At 43.2% G+C, this 16,329-nt stretch overlaps 1 protein-coding gene across 3 annotated transcripts in view; it reads right to left on the reverse strand.

Moving 5' to 3' along the window:
- ptprt (protein tyrosine phosphatase receptor type T) overlaps nt 1–16,329 on the reverse strand; it is a 1,564,838-nt gene that overhangs the window by 123,862 nt on the left and 1,424,647 nt on the right. For all 3 annotated transcript variants that reach the window (XM_070896216.1, XM_070896215.1, XM_070896217.1), the window contains one exon: nt 1,795–1,982. In XM_070896216.1, coding sequence (XP_070752317.1) covers nt 1,795–1,982 — 188 coding nt within the window. The remainder of the gene's footprint in view (nt 1–1,794; nt 1,983–16,329) is intronic.

Raw genomic sequence — 16,329 nt, forward strand, 5'->3', positions numbered from 1 at the left:
CACCACCACCTTCTCAAGGGCAATTAGGGATGTGAATGATTAAAAAAAAGAGGCCCTCTTTGTTGTTGAACCGTGAATGCAGCAGATCTAAGAAGAAACTTTAAAACACAAGGAAAAAAAAATAAGGTAAAAAGAACAGTTCATTACTGTGTTTTTTGCTTGTATTTATGAAGTAAACATTTCCTGTGAAGGTAGAATAGTAATGGCAAATGGCTACTTCAGATCTTCTTTAGGTGCAAGCTTACTTTGGCTCCCATGACATTACACGGTATGAATATGCCAGATAGAAGTTATTGATAAGAATGAAGGTAGCACATGGCTTCTGTATATGAAATGATGACCAATTACCCAGCACAAATTACACTCACTGCTAGTTACTGTTATAATGTTAAATCAATCTTCATATATTATCTCTCTGCGTAAAATGGAGTACCATTTGCACAACATAATGCCATTTTCGTATTCATTCCTTGTGATGTGCTGTGACCCTTTCAGGAGTCAAATTCCAATATGGTTGCATTTAGGTCAGTCTTCCAGGCTTTCCTACTCATTTGTAGTCAACAACATTTTTCATTGTCCTTTCAAATACTCTGGATATGTACTAAATCTTTGAAAAAAAAACTCCAGTGTAATTATAATGTAAATTGATTGGTTCCATACTGCCAAAAGGTTTGAAGAGAGCGTGGATTGAAGGCAGAGCTATAACACAGTGATACCAATTCTCATGATTCCAGCAAGCACAGCTTCCCACTGGGAGCATGGGGCGAGCCAATTTACACTTATATGACAGATATGAGTGGGTTACACGGTAACTGCACCGTCATTTGTCCACATTCATTTATGAATGTACTTGGTGGAACTTGTGATTTTGTTGGAAGCATTATTTGAAATGCACTTAGCATAATTTAATATATATAAAACACAACAACCTTTTTTGAAACAATAAAGAAAATTGCATTCACTAACTCAAAAATGAAAGGCTCAGCTCTTTATATTCTGCTATTCAACAGTCACTATGATCTCAGACATTGCACATTATTGATCTTGTGGCATCACCTCGTCAATGCTCTGGCAGAAAGACTAGTGTTTCAGGTTAATTACAGTGTCACTGAATATAGTGGTCATGCACAAACTCAAAGTCATTGTCATTGTTAGTTTTGATTGTCATATCCAATGCAGCTGGCAGCCTAAAAATTACTGTTGATGGTATTCCCCTATGCCTCCTTCAAGCAATGTCATACAAACATGTTAAGCATGCATCTGGTAATAGTGCCATCAATAATTTCTAGGGTCCTGTCTGTTTGTAGTTTGTAATTCGAGACAATTAAAGTGACTATGGATCACCGACAGAATTCTAAAGCTGATGTGGCCCAAATTGAGCTAAGAGGCCCAGGTTTTGCCCATATCAAGCTGTGATTTGGGTGTTCCCATTCTTCATGGGCAATGCCACTACTGGGAAGTTGCTGCCTTTGTCTTCCAGCTGTGCCGTGTGACTTCATGTCTGTCATGACACAATCCCAACAATGCAAAGACAGTTTTGAGCCACTGTCACATAGTGCTACTGCGACAAAAATCGGACTGAGTTCTTTTTACTCTGCTGAGCTCTGTTTACCTTCACTACCATATCTTTCCCTGCAGGAAAAATGGAGTTATTACCCTTTAACCTTAAATCCCTCTCTCGGGGCCACTAACCCATTAGAGACTGTCATTTTAGGACCTTTAATTTTAAGAGAGGGCCCTTCACTCAAACAGAATGCAAAAAGTGTATTTTGAGAAACGTAAGTTTGAACTCACCTCATACTCTTCTTTAAAGCCATAGCCCTTGCCACATTTCATCTGCGTGATGTGCTGCAGTAAATCTGCCACCCGTATAGCAGGTTGAAGGTGCCCACTTTGATATGACATTTCCACAGGTTCACAGTTCCTGTAGGAATGAGTTTGAACGACCCGAGTTGGCTGACTGATATCCTCATGGTTGCTGTCTGCATTCAGAAAATATAAGATAATCAGAAACCAATGTCCTTTAAACACTCTTGAATCTGCCGCTGGCCCACCTAATGTGGTAATACAATCTCCTACTCCCTGCTGCAAAATAGATAAGTCTGATTCTCAATAAATAAAATGTTTTTTCCTAAGTTTCCTGCTGTCCTTTATATATATATATATATATATATACATATTCTATATACATATATATACACATATATAAAATAATTTTTTTCACAATGTTTTGCAGCTAAACTTCAAGAGAGTAAAATGGAAATTGTGATGGGAGATAAAAGACCATGAAATTGAAAAAAATATTTATTCTGTGAGAAAAATAATTAAATTATGATGTCCAAAAAGGAAGACGATAATATCAACGAGCCATTTTTCAATCAGTTTTCAATTGTTAAAAGAATGCTGGATCTTAAGATCGTAAAATACTTCAGGATTTTCCAACAATAAAAACAGCATATGCTGGAAATACATGGCAAGTCTACTGAAGGGTACACTCCTGAATATGATCTCCTGTGCATTTTATTTCAATAACAACTTGCATTTATAGTGTGCCTCTAACGCAGTAAAACATCCCAAGGCACATCACAGGAGCATTATCAAATAAAATTTGACACCGAGCCACATAAGGAGCTATTACGGCAAGTGACCAAAAACCTTGGTCAAAGAGGTGGGTTTTAAGGAGCATCTTAAAGGAGGAGAGAGAGATAGAAATGCGGAATGTTAGGGAGGGAATTCCAGAGCTGAGCGCCTTGGCAACTATGGGCACGGCCACTAATGGTGGAGCGATGAAAATCGGGGATGCGCAAGAGGCCAGAATTTCCAGCATTTTCTGTTTCCAGCATTGGCAGTTTTTCCTCTTTATCTTCCTGAATTTTCTAACTGTACTAACCATTTTAGAAATGCTGGGTGCAGTACTGACTTGAAGGCACTAGAAGACACTATTTCACTTAACAAATAGTAGAACACCTTTCTGAAAATGTCCTAAAAATATCTAGTGGCAGTTAATTTTCATTCCATCAAATCACCCCTTGAATAAGGCTACAGTTACACCAGGATAGGAATCCTGCCTTCGCACTTACTAGGCTGCAATGCCGAGGTGAATGAGTGGAAAATCACAGGCCGGCAAGTGCAGGAGCAGAATTTCTACCCATACAAGTTTAGTGTTAATGCAAATCTGGGACTGTCACCTTGTTTCACTCCAGTGTCAGGTCAGGCACACACACTGGATTTAGCCAACGTTTACACTAGAACGCGCATTGGCACAAATTGTGGCCACTTCACACTGATGCTACAGCTGTAGTGTAAATGCACCATAAGATGTTGACAGAGTTAAAGAAATTCTATAGCAGTGGCAAATTCTTAGTTAGTGGCAAATTAGATGGTGGAGTAGGGCACATTCGTTGTTTTTGGTGTCCTATTCTTGTGTTTCATACATATTTAAATAGGATGCAAGTAGCATTTGTTTAAACATTCGCCGTAGAGTTTCAGCTGGCGGCACAATTGGCAACGTGCACCCAGAATGCACTAGACACTGCACCGGTATTGCCAAGGTGAAGTTATGCTGAACTTTGAGAAAAATCATTAGAGTTAGCCTGAATATAAAATCTCCCATAAATCAGCGCTATCAAAGCAGCCTAACCGGACTTTTGAACCAATGTAAACATAACAACATGAGAACATAAGAAATAAGAGCAGAAGCAGGCCATTTGGCCCCTCGAGCCTGCTCCGCCATTTAATCATGGCTGATCTGACCTTGGGCTCAGCTCCACTTCCCTGCCCGCTCCCCATAACCCTTCACTCCCTTATCGCTCAAAAATTTATCTATCTCCACCTTAAATGTATTCAATGACCCAGCCTCCACAGCTCTCTGTAGCAGAGAATTCCATAGATTTACGATCCTCTGAGAGAAGAAATTCCTCCTCATCTCAGTTCTAAATGGGCGATCCCTTATTCTGAAGCTATGCCCCCTAGTTCTAGATACCCGCGAGTGGAAACATCCTCTCTGCATCTATCTTGTTGAGCCCCCTCAGTATCTTTCTGTTTCAATAAGATCACAAATACTCCAGTGTAAAGTGGTCATGGGTGCAACTCACTCATGCTTAAAATTCAGCGATCATTAGTGCTATTTCATTCTATTCTGCCCAGCTATCTAGTCGGAAATCATGTGGAAACTTCAGGCCCTCATATCAAGGAATGATACTTTAAGTGCAAGGCAATAACCAAGTAAACCAAAAAATCTAATAGAATTAGATTTAGACTCGTATGGGAGACCATGAAATATTAATGATAATTTGTTAAGTACAGATATAATCATTTAAAAAAAAAGCAAAGTCCAATTCAAAATATTTTGTTTTGTACCCTACATAATCTTGATGGTAAATGTTTCACTACAAATAAGCATTTCACTAGAATGAGTAAAAAGGGTGTGTGTCAGAATACTCCCCTTTTGTTCTAAACAGACACAACGTCAGTGTAGATACTGACTTTTTACTATAAACTAACTAGGGAAATACAGGCTTAAGTGAATACTTACATAACAGAATTGAACTTAATTATTTCTCCTTTGAAAATTGCCTGCTAATTTTGCCACCCTCCTCTACAGCCTTTTCCTCATTATACGTGCTTAGAAAGGCTTGTCCGAAGCAACACCTGAATCAACCTAAACAGCCGCAAATTTAGAGTCAACAATGTTTTTGTTATGTTAATGTTAACTGATTCAAAGTGTTATAGCTTCGATTTGTAGTCATGAAGATCTTATTCATGCAGTGATAAGATTAAGTTATGGTAGTATGGGAAGGATGCCAGCCCGCTGACACAGGACAACACTATAATTTTAATATTTTATCATCTTTTCATATTGTACAGACATGTATAATTATAGGATCCGGAAATAAAATTATTATTCAAATTTACAAGTTAAACTTTCTGTCAGTAAACAAACCGTCTTACCATCTGTTACCATTTATTGTTCAAGTCAATCGTAAACCCTATTTATGCTACCAATGGTAGATTGAAAAAGATCTCAGATCTGTCTGAACCTGACCAGCCCATTGTCAGTGAAAACCTAAATTGTTCCTCTGGGAAAGGCTTGTTGGTGCCTCCAGGAAGTGCTAATGGGGCACAGATGCACTAATGCACGGGCGAGGTGTCCCGAGCGCTCATCCCTGGAATTGCCCCCGGAGCTTTGAACATGAAAAGTGATTTGTGCCATGCCCCATGATTAGCGCATCAGCGCAGTGCACGCACTGCAATGATGTCATTGACACGCACGCCGACCCTTTATTGCCCCGCGCTGACTCCTTTACGCCCAGCGGGGAAAAGTGCCCCGCGGGATGCGAGGTCGGAATGGGGTGATGCTACCGTCAGCTTCTCGGGGCAAGAAGCTGTGGTGGCTGAGGTACCCCGGCCACCCTTAGAGGGGAGATGTTAGCACCGCGGCCGCCATTTTTTTCTGTCGGCCGACTTTTCAGTAGGCCCAACAATGGCGGCCGCTGGTGCGGCTGGGCTGCCAACATGCTGGCCCGGCCGACACCTTCCCTGGTGGCCCAGTGTGCACCAGTGTTTGCAGCAGCCCTTTAAAAGAAGGGGAGGGACGTTGTGACATGTCAGCATGACACAGCACATCAGCACCGCACTGAGTCGTGCCGCACGAACACCCTACACTTCCCACACCGGCACTAAACTTTCATATAATTTGAATTATGCGCCCCAAACCGAGCGCGAGGCAATTTCGTCCTCTATGAATTCTGCACTTCAAACTGTTCCCAGTTGCATAGTAAGACCAGTTGAAAGCCAGTGAAATATACCAACAACATCTTGCTTTTATATAGTGCCTTAAAACATCCCAAGACACTTCACGGGAGCTTTATCAAACAAAACTTTGACACCGAGCCTTAGGGCGGATGACCAAAAGCTTGGACAAAGAGGTAAGTTTTAGGAAGTATCTTAAAGGAGGAGAGAGAGAGGTAGAAAAATGGAGAGGTTTATAAAAAGTTGCATCTGGCCTATCCTATCTGCTGTAAACCACATGCTAGCCATATGATCACCATTTATAAGTGATGCAGAAATATACAACAGTTTGCATTTCTACACTCGCACAATTGGAGATATTTAAGCAGATTATGCATGTATGTACCAATAATGGGCACCATTCCACTCCAGCTGAACACACAGTTTTACCAATAATGACTGCACCAATACTTTTCTAACTTGGAAATGGAGGACATGCCTTAAATTGGTTTGTACAACATGTTGGAGAATTGGTTAACTGCAGTTTCAGCTGTGGCTACGTGGGTAGCACGCTCGCCTCTGAATCAGAAGGTTGCTAGTTCAAGTCCCACTTCAGAGACTTGGGCACAAAAATCTAGGCTGACACTCCAGTGCAGTACTGAGGGAATGCTGCACTGTCGGAGGTGCTGTCTTTCGGATGAGATATTAAACCAAGGCCCTGTCCGCTCTCTCAGGTGGACATAAAAGATCCCATGGCACTATTTCAAAGAAGAGCAAGGGAGTTATCAAGGGAGCAAGGGTGTCCTGGCCAATATTTATCCCTCAATCACCATAACCAGAACAGATTATCTGGTCATTATCATACGCTGTTTGTGGGAGCTTGCTGTGCGCATATTGGCTGCCGTGTTTCCTACATTACATCCGTGACTACATTCCAAAAGTACTTCATTGGCTGTAAAGCGCTTTGTGACATCCAGTGGTCATAAAATACACAATATAAATGCAAGTCTTTCTTGCTTTATGTAACAGAAAAAAGCAGATTTTAAGAAATGGTAAAGGGATGTGTTAGCTAGCCCACTGAGCGAGCGATGAGGGCAAAGGAGGAAAGTATTCCATCTATCCATCAATGGAATCTATTGTTTTGGGCATAAATATAGCTGAATAAGGTTACGTTCTGCTTGCGACCTCTCTGCCCATCACCATGGTGACAGACTTTAGACACTTTAGCTATGGGAAGAAATGGCAAAAAATTTACATTTACTTTTAACTTCTTATAATATTCCAAGATGCTCCATAGAGGAGAAAAACAAACACCAAGCAAACATGGCAGAGTTTGGAGAAATGACCAAATGTCTGATTGACAAGGTGGTTTTTGAGAATGCGTTTAAAAAGCAGCAAAAGAGGAAACAAAATGAAATAGTTTAGAAAAGGAGTTCTAGAAGATTCGAGCTAAGACAGCTCAAAGCTCTGTCACCAATGATGGAATGCAGGCAGGGAGGGAGGCTTACCCAGGTGGCTAGATTTGAAACAAGGGCTCAAGATGTGACATAAGGCAGGAGGAGGTCGCAGGGATAGGGTGGGCTGAGGCCATGGAATAATTTGTAGATATGGATGAGAATTTTGAAAATTATCGGGGAAATTTCCCTAGGGGGGGGCGTGGGGGGTGAGAGGAGGGGGAGTCAGCGGGCACGATTGGTGACGGGTCAGGTGGGTTTTTTTGACAGCGGGTCGGGACCCTGCTGTCAACCTCCTTCTACACACCTTTACCAAATGCCGAGTCTGCCAGCGCTGAGCAGACTCGACACGCAGTGGCGAGGGAGGCAATTTAAATCATTAGTGGATTGTTTGCAGCCACTTAATAATGCTTTTTACCAGTTTTTTGAATTTGACTGGTTGCCCACTGGTTTCCCCCTGTGCCTCATCGGTGACGCTGAGGTGGGAGGTCACGTGCCATTATTTCAGTTGATAAGTTGACAGCTTCAAATGTCAAGTCAAAGCTCCCAGCTGAATGAGAAATGTTCCCTTAGCCACTTCTTCCCTAAACTGCATTTCCACGACAGATTCAGAATGCTGCAAGTCTTTACACAAGTCTCCATCCAGTCTGACCTCATTACCTCTCCCACCATTGACAGATCACTTCTGTCATCTCTACTTCACCCGCCATCTATTCCATCAGCATCGGTGCCCTTTATACTGTCTCACCTTGGTCCTCAGAATCCCACCATGATCATCCCCAACACCAGCAGCACCAGGCACACCAGCAGCACCAACAACAACATCACCCTTCTCCGCAATCAACTGATGCTGCACAGGACACTGGGCATCAGCACCCGACCACATTGCTGCCAGGGATGGCCTCACCATGGCCAGATTTACTTCACTTGATGCTGCACACCCTGGCTGTCACATGCTGCGCCAGGTTGGCACCACTCCACACCAACACCATAAAGCATCCCTACAATGTCCATGAATTTCCATTCACACTCGTGACCACTGCAGAGAGTACCGTTATGTCACACTATTCACTGCAACTCACTAAGCTACTTCCAAAGATGCACACAAATCTGTCCAAAAACGCAAAGTGTTGAAAATAAAGGTTTCGATGTTTGACAGTACATTAACAGAAACTTTACATGAATATTGGATAAAACATCTAAGTGCCTACCCTTGTGTGTTGTTAGTTGGTATGATTGCACTAGGGTCACGGTGAGTGTGAGGGGTGGCTAGTGAGATGGGGAAGTGATAATGTGGATAGAGAGAGACGAGTAGAGGTGCAAGGTAAGTTGGTGTGAGTAAGGATGTGCAGGAGTAGGGTAGGGAAGGCAGAGTGATGGGGATGTAATGAGAGGCACAGCAGGATGAGATTGAGTGTGGCTTTGCAGTAATGGTTTGTGATCTACTGAGATCATTGAAAGGCTTGCGGCACTTCACCTGGTCCTCCTGATCACATCCATGCTAGTGCCCTCCTCTGCCATGTGCAACCAGGCTGTGTTGACCTCCTAGGGAGGTCTCTTCTGTCCATTGGAAGGGAAGAAAACCTCCCTGCATGCTGTGACTCACTCCATAAGCCTATGGAGGGTGTCATGGGAGAGCCTGGGTGCAGCTATGCATCTTTGTGAAGTGGTTGTCAGGGTTTGCAGCATCTCAGTGTTGTAGAACACTGACAGCACAAATGTCAAATTAAAGTTGGCCTTGGTCCCTTTAAGAAAACTGGCTGATGGTGCATCATCAAATGACGTCACCAAATCCGCTTCCTCTAATTGATCGGGAAACACGCTGGGCGGGTTTATAAGAACATAAGAAATAGGAGCAGGAGTAGGCCATATGGCCCCTCGAGCCTACTTCGCCATTTAATATGATTATGGTTGATCTGATCATGGACTCAGGTCCACTTCCCTGACCGCTCCCCATAACCCCTTATTCCCCTATCGGTTAAGAAACTGTCTATCTCTGTCTTAAATTTATTCAATGTCCCAGCTTCCACAACTCTCTGAGGCAGCGCATTCTAGAGATTTACAACCCTCTGAGAGAAGAAATTCCTCCTCATCTCAGTTTTAAATAGGCGGCCCCTTATTCTAAGATTAACAAGCCCATTTAGGGGAAATTGATTCTACACTATAGGCTAGAACTGGCAGTTGGTCCAAGACCCAACACCAGCATCGACTGACACTGAGGTTCATAAAATCCAGCCCTATATTTGGGAGAATGTGGGTCGTCAAGGACTGAGGCCATAAAGTGGATAAAGTCGGAAGAGCAACATTTAAAAGAATATGGGATTGGACAATCAGGGCTGATTGCATAGCTCTCTCTGAGAGCCAGCACAGATGGGATGGGCTCAATGGCTTCCTTCTGTGTTGTAAAATTCTGTGATTCTTAAATTGCCACATTGAGGAATGCCATACAAATGCATTAATCATTCATTCACAAATATCGCAAACAGCAATTGTTAGCGTTATGTTCATGAAAACAATAATCTGGCATAAAATGGAAACATTCACATTGATACAAGTAGTAAGTGCTATTCTGAGACTTGTCGTTAAGGCTGTGTTTATACTCCACTCTCTGGCAACTCAAACTGCAATAAGATGCCTTCCTTGAGAGTCTTAGTGCATTCATCAGTCTACTCAGTTGTACATCAAAGCAAGAGTGTCGGTGGTTAACTTTACACTGTATCTTGCTATCCTGCACATGATGTTACTGCTAATACTGGCAACTCAAATGTGAAAAATCTTCTGTTCCGCAGTACTAATAGTGCTTAGCATGGAGAGCAGAGCATTTCTAAGGGTAAACTCCCAATGGGAGCCATGGTCGAAGGCAGTGTGGGTTGCAGATCGGGCTACAACACTGCAGAGTGCTCTCTGACCTATGCTCTCCTTAGGCCCAAGTTTCGAGCCGCGCCTAGAACAGCGCAGTCCCGACCTGGACGCCCGTTTTTCGCGCCACAAGGTGCGCCTAAAAAAAATCTCCAGATTCTCCAGCTCCCTGCAGGTCCTCTGGCCCTTGGCGCAGCGCAGCAGGAGCTGTAGGGGGCTGAGCCAGGTCCCTGCGCTGAAAACAGTGCCGGGATCTCTGCACATGCGCGCTACAGTGGGCACACATGTGCAGTAGCTCCAGGCGCCCAAAACTGTGTGGGAGGGGCCCGAAGCACGCAGCCCCTAGCCCTGGCCCAATGGCCTCACTGGGGCTGCGTGCATAAGGCTGCCTTCAACACCCAGCTCCTGCTTCCTCCCGACTCGACTCCCGCTTCCCCCCGCCCCCAGACTGGACCCAACCCGACTCCCGCTCCCCACCCCTCCCCCCGCCCCCGCCTCCGGACCGGACCCGACACCGACCTGACTCCCGCTTCCGCCCCGCCCCCGGACTGGACCCGACCCGACCGGACCCGACCAGACTCCCGCTCCCCCCCCCTGCCCCGCCCCCGGACTGGATCCGACCTGGCCTCCCTCCCCCCGACCTCACCTCCCTCCCCCCGACCTCACCTCCCTCTTCCTCCCTCCCCCCGACCCGAAGTCTCGGGCCCGGCCCGTTCAGCCTCCCTCCCCCTTCTCCTTCCCCCCCCCATCTCCTCCCCCCCCCCCATCTCCTTCCCCCCCCCATCTCCTTCCCCCCCCATCTCCTTCCCCTCCCCATCTCCTTCCCCTCCCATCTCCTTTCCCCCCCATCTCCTTTCCCCCATCTCCTCCTTCTCCCCCCATCTCCTCCTTCTCCCCCCATCCCCCCTTCTCCCCCTCTCCCCTTCTCCCCTATCCCTCCCCCTTCTCCCCATCCCTCCTCCTTCCCTTCCTCTGCTCCCCCCCTCTCTCCCTCTACCCTCTCCTCCCCCTCCCCTCACTGTCAGAAACACAGACACTGACAGACAGAGAATGAGAGACACACACACACACACAGACAGAGAGATAGAGACACTGACAGAGACACACTGGGGGGGGGGGGGGGCATCCCAGCACGCTGTTGGAGGGCTCCCGGTGCTGCAGTCGGTAAGTAGAAAATGTTTTATTTATTGATTAAAAAAAAAATTATTTCTTATTAATTTTTTTTGTTGATTTATTGGTTGATTTATTTATGTATTTATCATTTATTATTGATGATGGCTCTTTATTTGTAAAACTGAAGTGTTTAATGTTTGTAAACTTCCCTTTAAACCCCCCCCCCCCCCCATTCCCTACGCCTGATTTGTAACCTACGCCTGATTTTCTAAAGTGTAGACAAGATTTTTTTCAGCGTACAAAAATCTTCACTTACTCCATTCTAAGTTAGTTTGGAGTAAGTTTTCACTGACGAAACTTTGAAAACAGGCGTAAGTGGCCAGACACGCCCCCTTTTGAAAAAAAAAATCTGTTCCAAAGTGAAACTATTCTAACTGATGAGAATTCCGATTTCTAAGATACTCCGTTCTACACCAGTTGCTCCTAAAAATCAGGAGTAAATCATGTCGAAACTTGGAGCCTTTGAGTGGGAGTACAGGGACTAAGAATGCACTCCAATATATAATCTGTTATTATAAAATATTTTTGTTTTCATGCCGATAAGCGCAGTAACAATAGAAGGAGTTAGTGTGAAAATTGATCTTTCCCTTTGCGCTGCCCTACAGCCTGTTCTATTTAACTTTAGAGATTATGAACAGAAAGAAATGATTACTGGAATTTTATGGAATATTGTTAGAGGTGTATGATACACTGTAGACAGAGGCAGTGGAATAGGGAAAGTAAGTGCAAATAAAACTATTTTTATGGTACAGTATAGCTTTATATAACAGTTTAAAACTACTGATGTAAGACGGAAAATGATAAAATTATCTGTGCCAATAACATTCCCCAATTAAGTTAAATGAACAATTAAAAAGTCATTCACCATGCAAACCCATCTTTCCTTAAAATCCATATGCTGCCAGCAGGCCAGACATGCAAGCCAGAAAATTATCCCTTTCATGTGTCTAAATTAGCACCAAATTGTCAAAACTGAACTTAGCCTAATTTCATACAATTTTCCTTTTTGCGCCCATAATTTGTCGAGGTGGATGTGTATTAAATCACCCCTACATTATAAATCAATTAAAAATGATAAAATTAGTAATAGTTAGAGCTTCCACATATTTTTTTTATATAACCTAAAATAATCTGAGATGTTGGCCAGAATTTTTACCTGAAGACCCACGGGGAGCAGGGGTGTTGGGGTGTGCGCCTAGTAGAGCAGAGTGGTGGTCTGACCCCTGAGAGGTTCGCATAGGAATGGGGGGCGGGGCTGATGGCGTGAGAGCTTGGGGGTCTGAGAGAAAGCTCCTGCTTATCCTGGCCAACAAGGATTGCAGCCTGAGGCCATCCTCACCTCACTGCAGATGTAGGTTAAATCCCAGGCTTCCAGCTTCATTATCATTTTAAAAGTGCCTCCTGGGAAAACCAGAAGTGGGCAGGTTGGAGGCAGCTTGGGGTCTGGATTCAGATTTTTAACACTTTAACCTCCCACCCGACCCAAATCCACCTGTCATTATGGGATTAAAATCCCTCCCATTGTTGTCATTTGTCATTTTTCATCTTCCCTCAGAATGGACCTGAATTTCCAAAACCTTCGCTGCGTGAGGTTACTCAATGACAATGCAATGCCACAAAATTAACCCCCAAAAAGTCCGTTTTAACAAACCTTTCAGTGTCAGTGCAACACGTGCAATCAAAGCTTACATTTTACAAAAGGCAGAGTGCAAAAGGCTATATGTCGACATGAGTTGGGCAAACTATTTTCAATGTAAGTATTGCTGAAAATTGGTGTTCATCTGATCCTCATGGGATATATGTTCCACATACATAACTAAAGTTCCAGTAGCATATTGCTATACACTCCACAGCGTGCAGAGAATGTCAAACACCATTCTCCCAGACTGTATGGAGTTTACTGACATTTTAAAGTCACATCACTGTACACTTAGAAATGTCTTCTGGCATCATTTACAGACAAATGCTTCATGTTTTTGTGACATTCCAGTGGAGGCATTAATTCATTTAAAATTAAATGGATTAGTGCCTGTGTTAATAAAAGAGGAAAGAAGAGTATTCTATGAATGCATTGAACATTTGTCTGCAGATGTTGCCAGCAATTTTTTTAAGGCAAGTCTTGCCTCCAGCAACATATAAATGCTAATTAGCAACAATGCAAAGGAGCAGAATTAAGATTAATCCCAAATTACAATACATTTATAGGGCATATATAGATCATACTTTATTCAAACTAGAGGTCATCAGTTTGTGAACAGTTGCCAACACTGGTTCAGATATATATTCTCTTAGTATTCTCTTAATAGGATTTTTGTACTTTGAAAGTAATTATTAGTATCCTGGTGTCAATTTAATTGAATGACAAATTATCTATTTATATATAAACTTTCTGTTATTAATGCAATGCCTTTATTTCACAACTCATTGCACATGTGAAAAGAACATTGATAAAGTCTTATATCAAACCAATTAGACACGAATAAGTATAAATCACTTCTAAGATCAAGTCTTTTTAAGCACGTCCATTAAGACGATAATCATGCCCAAAGACGATATGATTTGCAAATTATCAGTGCCAGTAACAATCCTCCATTAACTTCTACATTAATTATCAAAAGTATTAAGAATGATTCTCAAGAGGCACTGATATTATTTTGGTAATTGAAAAAGTCAGGCTTAATTGGGAAGACCAATTTCAATAAAGAGCTGCAGTATCTTTGCAAACCTGGTTCCAGACAGCGCCAAGAACCTATTCAAACCTGTGAATAAGTGCTGTTCTATCAGTTTAGGTTTAAAATGAGTTGGTTTAGGATTTATTGTTTGTCATTTGTATATGTACAAATACTACATTAGACACACCAGTTAAAATTGGAATATATTTTTGTGAATATTTTATTATGGTTCATTGGTCGTGTATGATACTATTGAATCTGTGGTTCTGCAACATGCTGATTATACTGTCAATCAGGCATTGGCCCAGAAATTCCTGCCTCCCGGGTCCGTACGGAGTGCCTACAGACCCGGGAAGGCATCGGAAAAGCCAGTTTTCAGCGCATAAATGCGCATGCGCTGAAAACCAGCTTTCCTGATCTGTCAAGTTTCTGGCTTGACAGATCCTCCATATCTCGGGAGCGAGGACATTTGCATGGACAAGATTGCGATATATACGCATAGCTTGCCCAGCAAATGTCCTCAAGACTCTTGCGCCTGATAAAAGTCTACTTTTACAGGCATAAGAATTTAAAAACATACAAAAATATGAATAAATTAAAGCAAAAAAACACATTATTTTTAAAAACCCTGCTCAATACATTACATTTATTTTTAACCATAATTCATTTTTTTTTTAAATCGGCAAATTTTTTTTCTTTTAAAAAAACATTTCTACCAACTTTAATTTCTATTAGTGTACTTATGTGAGGTGTTTTTTTTTTAATGTTTTATGTAGTGTTTGTGTGTTTGGGGTGTTTCTCATTCATAGTAATAGGTGATTCGGATTTACGAAACTCCTATTACTATGAATGAGAAAATACTTACCCGTGATTGGGTGTCCAGGCCCATGTGACTCCTGCGGACATCCCAACGTGAACGCGCTCCATTGTGCAAGAAGAGGAGGCCTCGAGTCCTGGATCTCGGGCGGGCATTTGACCAAAAAGTAAGTGAGCATCTTTTCTCTTACTTTTAGTCGAACCCCCGCGGGAAGAAGAAACAGGAATTTCCGGACCATTATTTTTACGGCAGGCTGAACAACCAGTGCTGCAAAAACAGCATAAAAAGTGAGATATCCCAAATTCTTGCATTAAAATGGTAGCTCACAGGGTAAATATCTCTTGTGATGTGGTATATGTCCCTGTACTGCTATGTGATCTCTTTTTGGGGTATCAATGATCTCTTCCACTGAGTCTCTGGGTGAGGGACAGCAACAAATATCCAGGATTCCTACTTCTTGTAAGGGGAAAATGGGAAGGCTTCTCCTCCCACGAGCGGGCCCCCTGATGTCATTACGTGACTTCGCATAATCATCCGAAAAATTCTTTTTTAAGTCTTTGTGCCTTCAAAACTTGCTTAGAAATTAGGAATCCGTTAAAACAGCAGAAATCATTAGTAAAGCCGTCATAATAAAAGTCTTCTCATTTTCCCCTTACATTTGGCGTTGCGAGCAGGGTACGAACCTATGCGGGGATACCCCATGTAAGAGAAATTTGGCATTAGGGGTACCAGTGGGACAATGGAGTGCTGGTTCCTGCACCAACCCATAATGAGGTAAAAGGCCTCTCTTTGGCCTTGTACCAAGGCTCCAGGAGTTATCAATTCAATAATATTCCGACAGCATACAATGTGAGAACCTAAACAGACATTGATAAGACCTTGCAAAGAGGCTCGAGGCAGACTCACGGGCACCAAGGAGAATCAACAAATTCTGACCTAATGAAGTCATTCTAGTCACGGACTAAGGTGGTCACGAGGGTCTTGGCCTGTCAATCCAAAGTAACACTAATAAGGTAGTCCAATTAGAGAAGTAGCACTGATAAGATAGTCCAATTAGAGATCTAGGGAGGTCTTACCAGGGAATGGAGGGTTTTTTGAAATGTATAAAAGTTGTATGATTGTGCTGTTTGGAGAGCATCTCCACTCACAGGTGGCTGTGATGAGAGGTGTTCCCGGACGTTCATAATAAAAGATCGTTATACCTTGCCATTCGTCTCTGTCTGCTAACTCCGGGGGCTGTAACGCGGGTTGGGGCGAGCGGCGACCTCTATATCAGGGGGCCCGCTCGTGGGAGGAGAAGCCTTCCCATTTTCCCCTTACATTTGGCGCTGCGAGCAGGGTACGGACTTCCCGAATGGAACAATGACCCAGCTGTTGGGGTGAGTATGTTTTAATTTACCACCTTCAAGTTAGAGCTGTGGCATTGTAAACCGCAAGGGAAGGACATCTGTACAAAGAACCATTTGTAGCTGGTCCAGGAGGGACGGAGACGGAGGACAGGGACGATCTAGGAGTAGAAGGGGGTCAAAAGGTGCATCCTAAAATGCGCGCGTGGAGGTAGCACGGCAGTGCGAGGGTATGACGCAAGGGAAGGTATAGAGGAAGGTCTATTGACCTGAAGCGG

The sequence above is a fragment of the Pristiophorus japonicus genome, chromosome 12, assembly GCF_044704955.1.
Source record: "Pristiophorus japonicus isolate sPriJap1 chromosome 12, sPriJap1.hap1, whole genome shotgun sequence".
Taxonomy (NCBI): domain Eukaryota; kingdom Metazoa; phylum Chordata; class Chondrichthyes; family Pristiophoridae; genus Pristiophorus; species Pristiophorus japonicus.